General features: G+C 38.7%; 2 protein-coding genes across 3 annotated transcripts; both read left to right on the top strand.

Moving 5' to 3' along the window:
• Nucleotides 1-642: 642 nt before the first annotated feature.
• LOC122046105 (ARM REPEAT PROTEIN INTERACTING WITH ABF2) lies at nucleotides 643-8,397 on the top strand. 2 transcript variants are annotated; one of them, XM_042606638.1, is made up of 19 exons: nucleotides 643-1,034; nucleotides 1,155-1,327; nucleotides 2,214-2,386; nucleotides 2,471-2,591; nucleotides 2,683-2,757; nucleotides 4,098-4,192; nucleotides 4,572-4,647; nucleotides 4,765-4,872; nucleotides 5,468-5,596; nucleotides 5,695-5,763; nucleotides 5,844-5,903; nucleotides 6,032-6,155; nucleotides 6,261-6,400; nucleotides 7,138-7,201; nucleotides 7,329-7,426; nucleotides 7,548-7,612; nucleotides 7,678-7,795; nucleotides 7,872-7,996; nucleotides 8,072-8,397. In XM_042606638.1, the coding sequence occupies exons 1-19, from the start codon at nucleotides 752-754 to the stop codon at nucleotides 8,160-8,162; spliced, it is 2,187 nt and encodes a 728-aa protein (XP_042462572.1). In that variant the 5' UTR covers nucleotides 643-751; the 3' UTR covers nucleotides 8,163-8,397. The 2 variants fall into 2 exon arrangements, with proteins under 2 accessions (XP_042462572.1, XP_042462573.1); XM_042606639.1 differs by having other exon boundaries at nucleotides 644-1,034; nucleotides 7,329-7,408.
• Nucleotides 8,398-9,007: 610 nt separating this feature from the next.
• LOC122048397 (uncharacterized isomerase BH0283-like) lies at nucleotides 9,008-9,783 on the top strand. Its single transcript, XM_042609967.1, has 3 exons — nucleotides 9,008-9,234; nucleotides 9,311-9,623; nucleotides 9,764-9,783. Exons 1-3 carry the CDS (start codon nucleotides 9,205-9,207, stop codon nucleotides 9,781-9,783), a joined length of 363 nt encoding a protein of 120 aa, XP_042465901.1. The 5' UTR covers nucleotides 9,008-9,204.
• Nucleotides 9,784-15,278: the final 5,495 nt, after the last annotated feature.

Genomic DNA, 15,278 nt, shown 5'->3' with positions numbered 1-15,278 from the left:
CCAATTGAGTAGAAAAATTATAGACAAGACACTATTTTGATTGAGAAGACAACAGTAATTATGACAAATTGAGGGGCGCCTTTAAAATTTTGACCGAAGAAATTGAGCAATGAAATTAATTTTTAATTTGATAAAAATTAGATAAATCCAAAAATGGAAAGATCCACTTAATTTCTTAGCAAGATCACGACCGTCCATCCCTTTTCCGGGCGCGGGAGACACGAATTTTAAAAATCCCTCCTCTCTTTCAGTCGCCTCTTCTTCGTTCACCGAAACAATCGCCTCAATTTCATACCCACCATAACACATCTTCTAATAGATCGAGGAGACGCGTAGACAATCGGGTGATCGATAGGTTGGTGGTAAATTTATTTCGGGAAAACGAAAGGAAGCCCGCTTATCCCACCCGCCTCGCCCACTCCCTGCGGATTCACTGCAAGCTTATTTTCAGCGAAATCCGTTATCTAAATTATCACTACCGTTTATTTTTAATTTGGACGGTTTATAATAATTCTATGGAGACCGCCTTGCAACGATAGCTGGAGGAGATCCTTCCGTTCTAATTAATCGCGCGCGAGGCACAGTTTTGTGTGCGCCCAATAATAATCCCTTTAAATATCCATTTATGGTTGCAATAAATGGGAAAAAAATAGCCCTCGTGTAGGTCTCTCTCTCTCTCTCTCTCTGTCTCGCCCTACCTCCCAGTCGCTGCTTTCTCTTCGTACTATCTGGTTGAGTTCGGATCGATCCGATGGAGGCGGAGCATCAGCGGCAGCGGAGGAAGGGGCAGAAGCGGAAGCTGGAGGAGGATGGCAGCAACGGCGCCGTCGCCGCCGACGCCTCTCCGTCCTCGATGGAGGTGGAGACGGAGGAGATCGGAGTCGAGGAGATCTGCTGCCATCGCTCGCATCAATCGCTCGCCCGCGAGGTCCGGGCCCAGGTCGAGGTCCTGGAGCGAGCTTTCTCATGGCGCCTCGTAGATCGAACCGCTGCCAAGCGCGCTACCCACGTCCTCGCCGAGCTCGCTAAAAACGGTCTGACCGAAGCTCTTGTTCCCGTAGAACTTAGGTCTTTCGCGTGTAGGGTTTATATTTGTTGTCGGCGAGGCTATTTTGAGTGGCGCTGATGGATCTGGGTGTTGATTTGTTGTGCAGAGGATGTTGTGAACGCGATCGTTGAAGGAGGGGCCGTGCCGGCGCTGGTAAAGCATCTGCAAGAGCCTCCGCCTCTGCTGGTAAGGGATGTCGGTTCGGGCGGAGGAGATCGCCCTTTTGAGCACGAGGTCGAGAAGGGGAGCGCGTTTGCTCTCGGTCTGCTTGCCGTCAAGGTATTGTAGTAGCTGGTTTTTATCCGATCTCCGAAATGTTTGTGATTTTGTTTACTGTTGTTACTTAGAAACGGAATGTTTTTCCCCTGTGCCTCCGGGTAAATTTGTAAATGGATTTTTTTTTTTAATAAAGGAGAAGCAAGAAAGCTGCAGGAATATGGACTTTTAACAAAGAGCAATTTCAAATGTTCCACCACTCTTAACAATCGTTGAATACTATCTTCTTTGCGAAGATTGGATTCCAAGAATTTCTGCAGTCTACTCAGTGTTATTCATTTTATGATTTTACATTTATTGGTTTCTTATGAAGCCCTTATATAGGTTTATTGGACCTCAATGTTGTTTGTGGATAAAGAGTAAGGTTCTGGCATTGACTCCATTACAAGAGAAATAGGAGTTAGAAAATATTGAATTTTGAATAGAAAGTTAGGAAAAAGGCATGGTAAAAAGTGAAATTTGGAGTTCAACATCAATTTGATCAAGCAGAAGAGTGTTTGATAGAGAAGAGGAGAACGTGTTAGGACTGAAAGAGAAAAAAAAATTCAACTAGTCTCTTTAATTATTCAATTGATAAATAAAATTTGGTATGTAAAGGCTAAAGATACAACAAAACTTGTGCCCCCATGTTTGTTGCATGAAGCAACAAAGTTTTAGTACAAATTCTCCATCCCAATTGTCCAAAGTCATCTTTAATGGAATGCTACCTACCAGATGTTTCTCTGAGTGTCATTTTATACAGGGAGAACTGCTATACATTACTTGGTCTGATTACACAGTGAATCAGTGATGATGTGTATATATTGTGTTTTGACATAATTCATATTTAGTTGTGTTATTTTTGACTCTTTACATGATGTTCCTTAAGGTGTGCTTTTTTATTTAACAGCCTGAACATCAGCAACTCATAGTTGATGCTGGTGCCTTGCCTCTGCTTGTAAATCTCTTAAAAAGGCATAAGAAAGGTTCCAACTGCCGAGCAGTTAATGGTGTTGTTAGGCGAGCAGCTGATGCAATTACTAATCTTGCTCATGAAAATAGCAATATCAAAACATACGTCAGGTTCTTGCAAACAAAACTGATCATCAATTTTCAACATTTACCCTATATAACTTTCTGTTTATATTTGTCTTTGATACCTTCCAGGTATGAAGGTGGGATTCCACCCCTTGTGCAACTGTTGGAATCTACAGATCTGAAGGTACAGAGAGCTGTTGCAGGTGCTTTGCGGACTTTGGCGTTTAAGAATGACAGTAACAAAAATCAGGTAATATATATATATATATATATTCATTTTTGATGTTGAAATACCTTTTCTGTTATATAAACCTTTGTTTTGCTCTAAATCATTGTTGCAGATTGTGGAATGTAAGGCTCTTCCCACATTGATTCTCATGCTTTGCTCAGAAGATCCTGCCATCCATTATGAAGCGGTAATCTAATGCAGAGAAACATATATTGCTTAATAACTTTAACATGGAGTGCTTGTTTGAATTACTGATTGGAGTGTCAGTTAATATGACATGTATTGGTCCTTACTCCTTGAGATAATAGGCCATTTTGATACTTGAGATGTATTGAGATGGACCTTGATACTTCTTTATGCTGTCTCTTGAGGTTGTTGTGCCAATCTGCAGTGGTGAAGAAGTCTGTTATAGGAGTGGTAAGGGAGTGAATTAAAGGCCCTTTTTACCTCTCAGCTTATGGTAGATGGATGTGGATAATGCAAATTATAATTTAATTTTTAAGAGTTTTAGATTCTAATTTTTTATTATAAGTTTTTATTTTATTTTTCATTTTTGTTTGAGTTGGAGTCTTTCGCCCTCACCCTTTCATATAATCATATCCTTTATTATAAAATATCAGTTTGAAATTCTGATTTTGGTGTGTATTAGTTGGTATCAGAGCTAAATTTTGATTCAGTATTTAACACACTACTTTCCATGTGCTCTCTTTCTGTTGTCAAGCCATCCCTTTCTTTTCTTGCTTATTGCATTTTGTGTGGGTCCTCTCATTCCATGTTGGCCTTGTGCCCACCATCATTAGGAGCTTTTCTTCTATCTCCATTAGGTAATGCCACTTGAGTACTTCATTGTTCCCTAGCTGTTTTCCTTGGGAGAAGGCTGAAGCTGTCTTGCCAGAAACTATCCCACAACATGCGACATAGCCTTCTATTAATTTCACCACTTTCCCAGAGGCTGCTTTTGTTGCCTGCTACCAAGCTTGTTGCCAAGAACTCTTTTTTGTGGGTCTGACTTGATTGGGGATTATCTCTTACCAACTGGAAGGCTTGCCTTGTGTAATTCCATCTCCACCAGGGCCTCAATTCTTCTTATGAACAATGAACCCTGGGTTTGGGATGTGTAAAATCAAAATCTATTGACTCAGAACAATATACAACCAGTGAAATCTGGCCCCTTGATAATTATCTAAGGGTTGTAGATTATTTTTATACTATCTCAGTTCCTACTGTAGCTTTAATTTACATAGTTATCATCATATCCGTTGAGGCTTTCTAACAAGAAATATGTGAAATTTCATGTAAGGTGTTGGTGTAAATTCTGGAGTTGAAATGCAAACTGTTACTGTTGTAGGCTGTAGAGAATATTTCTATTTTTGAATGAAACGTATGAAGCAGTATTATTTTTATCTTGTATTTTTTAAGTAAATATGCACAATAAGTTGAAGATACTAGTGATCACTGTACTTGTTAAGATTAATACTATTTGTTTCCTTTTGCTCACCAGATCATATGATTATTTATGATATTTAGGTTGGCGTTATTGGAAATCTTGTTCATTCATCCCCTAACATAAAGAAAGAAGTTCTCACTGAAGGAGCATTGCAACCAGTGATTGGCTTATTAAGGTATCCTCATCATCACATAATTTGTTTGATCATGTATTAATGTTTTGTTGTAAATCTAAATTTCAAATTCTCTGTTACTGCTCTCTAAAGTGAAATATTTAGTTCAAAGCACTTTACTATAGAATATCGGCGTTCATTAATTTCAAATAACTTTGTGATTACTGATCATCTTTGAGGCTTTGACCTGTTTGCATGTCAACTAATTTCTTAATTGATTTAAAATAACTTTTCATTTGTGCATTGACTTTTATTTACTGTTGAGTTTTGAACTAGATCTCAGTCTTATTCTACACTTGAAATGTTGAATTTCACATAGGCAAGTTTTGAGGTTATTAGACATTTGTCACACACTACCTAAATCAAGCATTCTTGCTTGCAGTTCATGCTGCACTGAGAGCCAAAGGGAAGCAGCCTTGCTGTTGGGGCAGTTTGCTTCAGCTGATTCAGAATGCAAGGTACCGTCTTTCTCGCAATCTTTTTCTTTGGTTGCCTATCCTGGTGGGCAATGTTGTGATGCATTGGGTCAAGAATTCAATCCGTGTGAATGTTCTGCAACCTTTACTTTCCTGCAGGTGCACATTGTGCAAAGGGGTGCACTACGACCTCTAATTGAGATGCTTCAGTCATTAGATTTTCAACTAAAGGAGATGTCTGCATTTGCTCTTGGAAGATTGGCACAGGTTTGTAAGATACTTCACCATTTAATCTCTTTGCTTTTATGTGATAAGCACAACATCTCTTAGATTTCTATATTTTTTGTATTCTTTGCTTTAATTATGTGCTTTGATTATCATTGGTTTGCCATTAACTTGCTGTCTATATGTACATCAGTGTAAAATGCATTTAAATATCTCAGGATGTTACTTGATACTTAATACTGTTGTGCCACTTCTTCCATTGAAATTCTGATAGAGTACCTCCAAAGGGCTATTTAACAATCGTCTAGCATTCATGCTTTCATGATACTGTGGTATGGAGTTTTGGAGTTAGATTTTTGTTATTGATGTCCTGCTCATTTTATACTTTAGATATAACTACATTTTTGCATCTACTAAATGGAGAATATAGGAACTGATATTAAATTGTAATGATTAATTATCTTAAGGTGATTTCAATATTGCATTGGCTTACAGATATATGGCTCCTGTTTGATAATTAAACTTGGTCCCTTTATGTTATTTTTTCTTTCTATTTATATCTCATGGTTGAATTTGATTCATGTCAATAAATAAACAGTCATGTTTGCTTAATCTGAAAGATCTTTGTTGCATGTAGGACTCACACAACCAAGCTGGTATTGTTTTCAATGGTGGTTTGGTGCCTTTGCTAAAACTTCTTGACTCAAAAAATGGATCTCTGCAGCATAATGCTGCATTTGCTCTTTATGGAATTGCAGAGAATGAGGTGAATCAACATCTAATTTTTGTTATGTGATTTGTCTGTTTTATTGTATTCATGCATTTATGGGCAAATTGAGCAGAATCTGATGGTCTCTTTTTCAGGATAATGTTGTCGATTTTGTCAAAGTAGGAGGTGTTCAGAGACTACAAGACGGTGAATTCATTGTCCAGGTGTGTTTGCTTTCCATTGTGCACAAGTTTGTACTTTGTTTTGTTCAAAGTGGTCATAAGAGATGTAAACTGAGTTGCAGGCAACTAAAGATTGCATTGCAAAAACATTGAAAAGATTGGAGGAGAAAATCAATGGGCGAGTGAGTCTCTATTTGGTTTACTTCTTCAATCCTTTTATGTGTTGATGGACAATAATATCCATATTCCAAGTAATAAATTTAGTCTATATTTGTTATCAACATGAGTTGCTGTGTTTTTGTTTTTTCAGGTATTGAGGCATTTGTTATATTTGATGAGAGTTGGAGAGAAGTCTTTTCAAAGACGTGTAGCACTGGCTCTTGCTCACCTATGCCCACCTGAAGAACAAAGAAGAATTTTCATTGATAACAATGGTATTGATTTTGTTCAAATATGAGTATATTCATTTGCTCAAGACTGTTTTATTTTGTTTGTTCTCTTGTGATTTTTGCATGCATCAAAATTGTATTTCTTACCAGGGATGGATATTCTTCTAGAATTAGTAGGGTCTACTAATTTAAAGCAGCAGCAGGATGGTTCATTTGCTCTTTACAAAATGGCCAACAAAGCTAAGATGCTTTCTTCTGTGGATGCTGCTCCTCCTTCCCCTACCCCTCAGGTTTGTTACAATGACCTATATATATATATATATATATATTCCAAAATAGGGTAAAAAATACAAACATAAGTGAGGCTCTCATTACTTAAAAATTTTAAAGTCTCAAGTGTGACCATTTGCATATCGATTGTTTGAATCTCTTGGACAGTATTGTTTTAGGCTTTTCTGGTAACAGGACAAAAGATGTTGGCATGATAAGAGTAGATGTAAGCATGTGGAATTGATTACTGGGGTAGCTTTGCCATTGGTTATTGTTGTCTTCATAACTGATCTCCCTTGTGGCTTGCAAGGACATGGGGTCTGTCTACTATGTTTTCTCTGATGACATCAAACATTGTGAGAATTTATTCTCATTAATAATTACTTATGTTTGCTGAATCACTGAGCCTCATTTTGTAGGTTCAAATCTCGTGTTGTATCAATTGATACATGTGAGATGTATTGCTTACACACTGTTGAGAGAAGTGTTAGGTTAGGATGAGCTAATTTTTCCGGTGGTGTCTAATATGGGACTATATGAGTGATAGTGAGCCTGACATTGGAGCAGATGTGATACAAAATTCAAAGCACCAATATGTAATTATAACATCCTGCCTAACATATGTCAAAGATCAGGAGTTAAAGATTATGTTAAATTTTTAAAGATGCTTATATTCTTGTGATTTTGGGACGTTTCCATTTATTATTACCTTTTTTGTTTCTATGATGCATGTTTTACCAATTAATCCTTTGTGTAGGTTTATCTTGGTGAGCAATATGTGAACAATTCCACACTGTCAGATGTTACTTTTCTTGTTGAAGGTTGTGGAATACTCTTACTCATCTGATTTCTTTTACACTAACATGTACATACAATGATTAATAAAATTAAATAAATTTGAGTAAGCAATTAATTATTTGCTGAAATTTCTGAGTTCTGTTCTTCTAGGCAAATGCTTCTTTGCACATCGGATTGCTTTGCTTGCTTCATCCGATGCATTTCGAGCAATGTTTGATGGCGGATATAGGGTAATTAAGGAAGCTAGTGTATGAATTTTCATTTCCCTTCACAATTTGCTGCTTGGAAAGTTTCTGAACATGAGATGAGCAAATGCTTCTTCTCTATATCTGAGGATCACTGAATGATTGTTTCTTGAATTTTTCATAGGAGAAGGATGCAAGAGACATTGAGATTCCCAACATAAGATGGGAGATTTTTGAATTAATGATGAGGTGAATGTTCTGTCTGTTCTTCTTTCTCTAAGTTTCAAGTTTTCTAATATTTTGCTCATCTGCAGGTTCATATACACAGGATCAGTCGAGGTTACCAACATGGTGGCACAAGACCTCCTAAGAGCTGCCGATCAGTATCTTCTGGAGGGCCTCAAACGCCTGTGTGAATATAGCATTGCACAGGTGAACAAAATTATTTCCCATCGTGTTCTTAGCTTGCAATTATTCTTGTTTTGAATGTTCTGAATCCGTTATGCAGGATATTAGCATCGACAACATCTCCAGCATGTATGAATTATCTGAGGCATTCAACGCAATGTCCTTGAGGCAAAATTGTATCTTGTTTATTTTGGAGCAATTCGATAAACTAAGCATCGTACCTGGGTACGTTCTACTAAATTTGTGATGCATTGGGTTTCTATTTCTTCAGTCTTAACAATTCTTGTTTGAAATTTGCAGGTATTGTCATCTCATCCAACGAATCATCCCTGACATCCGCAGCTACTTTGATAAAGCTTTGAAGCCTAATCCGAGCATCACTCAATCCTAACTATTCTTTCTTGACGCTGTGTAGGGTAACTTGTGCTGATGGGGACTGTACAGTTTGAGCCTATTCGCACCATTGTTTTTTGTTCTTAGGGAGGGTGAGTTTGAGGGAAGAACATGCTGTCTGCATCGTCTTTTTTTGTTTGGTAGAAATGATTAGGAACGGGATCCCAGCTAATTACGCCTCCTGCAATTTACAATCATCTAATCTAAAAATGGGCTAACTTGTATTTTTAGAAGTATGGAGGCCTCTTATGAAATTCTTCTTTTATTCTGATTTTTTTGGGTTAAATCCCACTTTGAATTTGGTTGAGTTGGACTTTCGATTTTTTTTTTAATTCGAAGTACTATTTTAATTACTTATTAATTTTATTAAAAGATCAGTTAAATTGAATTAATTATTTGAATCATTCGAATTTTAAAGCTTAATTAATTTAAACTTTTATTTTTTAAAAAAATATATTAGTATTTATTGGGTTTTGAGTTTTATAAATTTTTTAAATCAATTAAATTAAAACAATAACTATTTAATTTGTAATTTGATTGATAAAAGTTTGAGTAATTTGATCATTGATTAAATTAATATTTTTTTTTATCATTTTATAATAAAGTTTGAATTTAATTTGTAATAAAATAATAATTTACTATTCGAACTACATCTAAATTTATTTATTTTTATTGGTTTAGTTCCTTATGTTATTAATTAAAATAAAATTTCAATACGGCTCAATTAATGTCAGTTAAATTAAATAAATTTTATGTAAAACAAAGTAAAGCATATATTTTTCAAAATCAAATTTCGTTTAAATTTTCAATTCAAATGAACACTCTCAAATGTAGACCGTGATTAGAGAATAAGTTGTCGATGCTGCCTCCGTGAGAGAATAATTCAAAGGAAAAGTTCTTGATGTCATGCCCATTTAAAATATCCAAAGATCACCGGGATTAATCAGCCGGATAACGGGTGTCAACTAGAAAAATCAAAACTCCACTGTTTCTCATCTCCTTCGACTTGAAGCTTCGTCTCCCATCTCCTTGTTGGTTCCATGGCGAAGAGAGCCGTGAGGTACGCCGTGGTGAGCTCCTCTCCTCTTCTGTCTTCCCTAACCCCATTTTAATGAGTTGTTAGTCATCCATCTGTATGGTGCTCAGATCGACGCGTTCACCAGCACGCCGTTCAAGGGCAACCCGGCGGCCGTGTGTCTGCTGGACGCTCCTGAAGACGCGGCGGCGGGAGACGACTGGATGCAGTCGGTCGCCAAAGAGTTCAACGCCCCGGTCACCGCTTTCCTCTCTCGCGCCGTCGATGTGGGATCCGATGGCCCGACCAATGGCGTTGCCGGCCCCCGATTCAATATCCGATGGTTCACTTCCGTCTTGGAGGTTAGTCTTTTTCCTTTTTTTTTAAGTTCCTTTCTCTGTTTGCTGGTCAGAACCCGAGGCTTGGAACACCCTTTGTTGACGAGTGGCTCATATTTGGATGAAGGGATGTCATGGAAGAAAAATCTGTTAAGATTTTTCGTAATAAAATTCTGTTAAGATTTTATATAACAGAATTTTGTTATGTTTTTCATAACAAATTCTGTTACGCTTTTACCGGTCCAGGGGTTAAGCAGTATTTATAGGGATCATTGTAAACCCATTATATAAACACAAGAATCATTAGATGTGATTAAACTGTGTAGAGAGAATTCTAATAAAGCGTAGTAGGCAAGCTGCCGAACCACGGTAACTCTTCTTCTTCTCCTTCCTCGTGTTTGCTCTCTTTGTGTGTCTTTGTATTGTTGTTCAGTGTGATCTCTTTCTCTCTTCCTCTTCTTCGGTCTCCCTTCTTTGCACAACAATTGGTATCAGAGTCAGGTTTTGGCGATTTCTTGAACATGTCGGGGACGACTTGCGAAGTTTGATATGGTGAAGTTTGACGGAACGGAAACTTTGGATTATGGCAAGAAGGGTCAAGGACTTGTTGGTGCAACAAGCATGGCGCTAGGAGAAAAGAAACGAAAGCATGGAGAAATCAGTTGGGAAGAACTTGGCGAAGGCGTAGCAACAATCAGGCTTTGTCTTACGGATGGCGTGATGTACCATGTCATGGACGAGAGTCACCGGTGACAGTTTGGCAAAAGTGGAAAGCCAGTACAAAATCATTGACAAACAAGTTGTATCTCAGCGAAAATTATTCGGGTGAAGATGGCAGAAGGAACCGATCCGAGCCAGCACATCAACGTATTCAACCAGTTGTAAGTGATCCGCGGATTGATGTGAAGATCGGAAAAAAAGGCGCTGATGTTGTTGAATTCTCTACCTTCATCTCCTACGTACGAGAATTTGGTTACTACTTTGATGTGGGGAGCTCTCAGGTTGGAAGATGTCACAAGTGCATTGCTAGGTTTTCACCATTGAAAGAAAACAAGCGATGAAATTTCTCAAGGAGAGGAACTTGTGGTAAGAGGTAACCAAGAGTGTGGTAGGAGAAATCTCGACATGGATTGGACAACAACAGAGACCGTTCTAAATTGAGAAAGAAGAAGATCACATGTTACAAGTGTGGGATAAAGGGGCATATTAAGCGGGATTATCCAAGGAAAAAAGAAAGTGAATGTAGAAAAACTGTCAATATTGTGGATGAAAAAAATTCAGATAGCGGTGATGGTGATATGCTTTCTATTTTATCTAGTTTAGAGCACATGACAGATACTTGGAAATCAGATTTAGCATGTTCCTATGATATGACACCCAACAAAGATTGGTTTGACATATACACGTGAGTGAATTGTAGTTCAATGTTGATGGGAAACGATGCATCGTGCAAGGTTATTGGAATAGGAAAATATCATAATTAAAATATTTGATGGTGTGATCAGAACTTTATGTGATGTTAGATATATACCGGACCGAAGGAAGAACTTGATCTCACTGGACACTTTGGATGGTATTGGTTGTAATTACAAATCGGTAGGTGAAGTAATGAAAGTGAGCTCGACGGTAATGAAAGGACAAAAGGTAGCAGGAAACATCTACAAGTTGATAGGGACTACAGTTGTAGGTGGAGCCACCTCGGTGGAGTCTGAATCAGACAGTACAGTCTTGTGGCATATGCGGCTCAGGTATTCGGGTGAACGTGAGATGCTAGAACTTTACAAGAGAGATTTGTTGAAGGGTGTCAAGACTTGCAAGCTTGAATTCTGCCAATTCTGTGCTCTTGGGCAACAACGCAAAGTGCAATTCAAGATGGAAACAAATAAGACGAAGGGGATTCTGGACTACATACATACAGATCTCTAGGGACCAGCCAATGTAGCATCACGTGGAGGGCACTTGTATTTTGTGAGTTTTACCGATGATTTCTCACGAAAGGTCTGGGTATACTTTATGCGTCACAAGTTGAAAACTTTTGCAAAGTTTAAATTGTTGAAAATTGAAGTAGAGAACCAGACAGGAAGGAAGATCAAATGCCTTAGGTCGAGATAATTCAAAGTTTCAGGAATTCTGTGAGCAGCATGGGATAATGAGGCACTTCTCGGTTCGCAGGACACCTCAGCAGAATGGGGTAGCGGAAAGGTTGAACAAGATAATCATTGAGAAGGCAAGATGTCTCAGGCTGAATGCAGGGCTTGCAAAGAATTTCTGGGCGGAAGCAGTTAACATGGCATGTTATCTCATTAATAGATCACCAAGGGCAGCACTAGAAGGAAAAGTATCAGAGGAAGTATGGACAGGGAATCAAGTAGATTACTCTCATCTTCGAGTTTTTGGATGTCCAGCCTATATGCATATATCTAGTGAGGAAAGATCAAAGCTGGATGCAAAGTCAAAGCAATGCATTTTTCTGGGCTATCATAAAGGAGTTAAAGGCTTCAAGCTTTGGGATCCTAAGGCAAACAAGGTGGTGATCAGCAGAGATGTGGTGTTTGACGAGAAAGCTATGTTACAACGTACTCAGGAAGATGGAAAGGAAACACCACAAAGCAACAAAGAGAAAGATATTGTGCAAGTGGAGCTAGAGACTCATGACTTCGATGATTCTAGCTCAGAGCACATGGAGCATCGCACTATAGCTAGTGGTAGGCAGGGCGAGTCGAAACCACCCACTAGATCTGGATTCGAAGACTTGGTATCTTATGCATTACCAATAGCGGAGACCCTACATCTTTCGGGAGGCAATACATAGCTCGAAGGACGGTGGACAAAGCATGGCAGAGGAGATGGAGTCGTTGCGTAAAAATCAAACGTGGGATCTAGTGGAACTTCAAGAAGAGAAAGCTATAGGTGCAAGTGGATATTCAAGAAGAAAGAAGCAATGTCGGAGGGAGAAGAAGTGAAGTTTAAGGCTCGGTTGGTAGCAAGAGGTATTCACAAAGAAAGGATTGACTATGAAGAAATTTTCTCTCCAAAGTGGTAAGACATACGTCGATTAGAGGTATTAGCTTTGGTGGCACATCACGATTTGTATTGGAGCAAATGGATGTGAAGACGGCATTTCTTCATGGAAATTTGGAGGAGCAGATTTTTATGTCACAACAGGGATTTAGTCGGTCCGGACAAGGCGGTTGGTTTATAAGTTGAAGAAATCGCTCATATGGATGAAACAATCTCTAGATGAAGGTACAAACGTTTTGATTCATACATGATTCAAACGGATATAGAAGATGCGGTACTACTGCGTATATGTGAAGGGCCTTGAAGATGAATCATCGATTTTCTTACTACTATCGTGATGACATGCTCGTTGTGCGAAGAAGATAGAGGTTGATAAATGAAGAGGCTCTTGAGTAAGAATTTGACATGAAAGATTTGGGAGAGGCCAAGAAGATTCTTGGGATGGAGATTCACAGGAATAGAGTTGCAGGGAGATTATGGTTGTCTCAGCGTAGCTATGTGGAGAAGGTGTTGGATAGGTTCAACATGAAGAATGCAAAGTCGGTGAGCACACGCGCATCACTTCAAGTTATCCATGCGGTGTCCAAAGCGGATGGCGAGATCCAAGAGATGTCAAAGGTTCCTTATGCCAGTGCAGTTGGTTATCCGATGTATGCCATGGTTTGCACGAGACTTGCGCAAGCGATTAGTATGGTAAGCAAGTTTCTCTCAATCACTGACCACATTGGGATGCGGTGAAATGGATTTTCGATATACTTGAAATACAACTAATTATGACATCGTATTCGGATGACAACGGAAGATCCTTTAGTTCTTTGAGTGCGTAGACGCAGACTACGCAGAGATTTAGATAACGGAGGTCTACTACGGGATACGTATTCACCGTGGGAGGACTATTTGTTGAAATCATGATACAATCTATTGTTGCATTGTCTCTCTACGGAATCCGAGTCATGGCGGCGACGGCAAAAAGGAAGCTTTACGGCTGGGGTGGTCGTGAGAACTGGTGTTCAAAGGGTGGAGTCAAGTTGTTATGCCGATAGTCAGTGCTATCTATTTGCGAAGAATCGGGTGTATCATGCGAGAACCAAACACATGATGTGAGGTTTCACAAGATCGAGAGTTGATTGCTTGGAAATTCAACTTGAGAGGTTCACTGCGAGACAATCATGGATATCTTGACAAAGCCCATGACCTGAGAGAAGTTTAAGCATTGCTTGAACTTGATCAATATCTCTAAATGCTAGAGGAAGGAAGCCGGCACCGGAGATCCGGATGGAGTTTTGTCAGGATATTCGTATTCTTGAAGGGTGAATATTCGCCAAGGTGGAGATTGTTGACGAGTGGCTCATATTTGGATGAAGGCGTGGAAGAAAAATGAAAATAAAATCTGTAAGATTTTATATAATGAATTTGATTTTTTCATGAACAAATTGCATTACGTTTATGCGGGGTTTAGCAGTATTTATAGGGATCATTGTAAACCCATTGTAGATCAGACAACACAAGAATCATTAGATGTGATTCTCTTGTGTAGAAGAGAATTCTAATAAAGCTTCGGCCGTTTTGTGGAGTAGGCAAGTCGCCGAACCACGGTAACTCTTTTTCTTTCTCTTCTTCTTCTCCTTCCTGGTGTTTGCTCTCTTTTGTGCGTCTTTGTATTGTTGTTCCGCGCGATCTCTTTTCTCTCTTCCTCTTCTTCCGCGGTTCTGAAAGGTTGAGAGGTATTGCCCCCTTCTTTACACAACACCCTTGTTCCAAGCAAAGATCAGCAGATGGCATAGAATGTGTTTTGGATCTGATGATTGTGGATCGTAGTGGATCTGACTTAATCTTAGACGGGATGGTGTAGCGGTGTCACATCACCTGCATCAATTAAGGTTAATTCCGGCCTATGAGTTGGGATTTTCGTTTTGATTGAATGCCAAGGGGTGAAATTTGACATTATATTCTAGTCTGACATGGTAGCTTATGAGCTAATAAAGAAGCCTCATAAACTTGGATAAGTGACTTACTGTTAATTTGAGCTTCAACATTCTGGACTCAGTGGTTAGGTCTGATGAGTTAACATGCTTATTCTCGTATTTAAGAGGGTTGTGACAATGCACATTTTACTAAATTTTCTCAAGCAATTGATAGTGTCAATAACCCTTGTATTATTGGTATGAGTTTTTCAGTTAATTTGTGGGGTTAATGACTCACTTTATAATTTTGAAAAAAAAAGTTCTTTGTTTAAATCACCATGTTCTTCTTGTGTGTTGTATTGGTATACTGATAATTATTCGCTATAATTATTTAGGTAGCTATAATGGTGGTCTTTGCCAGGTTTGGATTGACATAGTGGATGCCAAATTTAGTCCTCTCTGAGGCCGACCAGTGGAAGGGTAATGGTTAGGGAGATTTATTGATGGTTGACAGTGCAAGGAAAGTGCATGATAGTTTAATGCATGCTGCGGGTGAAGAACAATTTTGAGATTTACTGTGAAAATTGAAGGAGTCTCATGATACCATTGATTCATTGGATTTACAAACCTACGGTAGAGGCTTTTAGTATAGGATGGGGAGATGCTGAAGTCATGGAGATTGGATGTTGTAGGAGTGGGAATAATGTATAAATTAGGCAATCAAGGAACGATTGAAAGCCATTGGAAGGATCCAGCAACATCAAGGGATCTTGGTGGTGCTCAAGATTGGTAAGAAAAGAAGGGACTAAGAGGAAGGAATGATCAGAGGTGAGGAA

The sequence above is a fragment of the Zingiber officinale genome, chromosome 2B (genome assembly GCF_018446385.1).
Source record: "Zingiber officinale cultivar Zhangliang chromosome 2B, Zo_v1.1, whole genome shotgun sequence".
Classification (NCBI taxonomy): domain Eukaryota; kingdom Viridiplantae; phylum Streptophyta; class Magnoliopsida; order Zingiberales; family Zingiberaceae; genus Zingiber; species Zingiber officinale.
The sequence above is the reverse complement of the archived record's forward strand: the minus strand, read 5'-3'. Positions and strand labels throughout refer to the sequence as shown.

Coding starts and splice junctions, on each gene's coding strand:
- LOC122048397 (XM_042609967.1), top strand. CDS start 9,205: ATGGCGAAGAGAGCCGTGAGGTACGCCGTG. Junction 9,235..9,310: donor GAGCCGTGAGGTACGCCGTG/GTGAGCTCCTCT, acceptor TATGGTGCTCAG/ATCGACGCGTTCACCAGCAC. Junction 9,624..9,763: donor GGAACACCCTTTGTTGACGA/GTGGCTCATATT, acceptor TTACCGGTCCAG/GGGTTAAGCAGTATTTATAG.
- LOC122046105 (XM_042606638.1), top strand. CDS start 752: ATGGAGGCGGAGCATCAGCGGCAGCGGAGGAAGGGGCAGAAGCGGAAG. Junction 4,193..4,571: donor CCAGTGATTGGCTTATTAAG/GTATCCTCATCA, acceptor TCTTGCTTGCAG/TTCATGCTGCACTGAGAGCC. Junction 5,764..5,843: donor ACGGTGAATTCATTGTCCAG/GTGTGTTTGCTT, acceptor ACTGAGTTGCAG/GCAACTAAAGATTGCATTGC.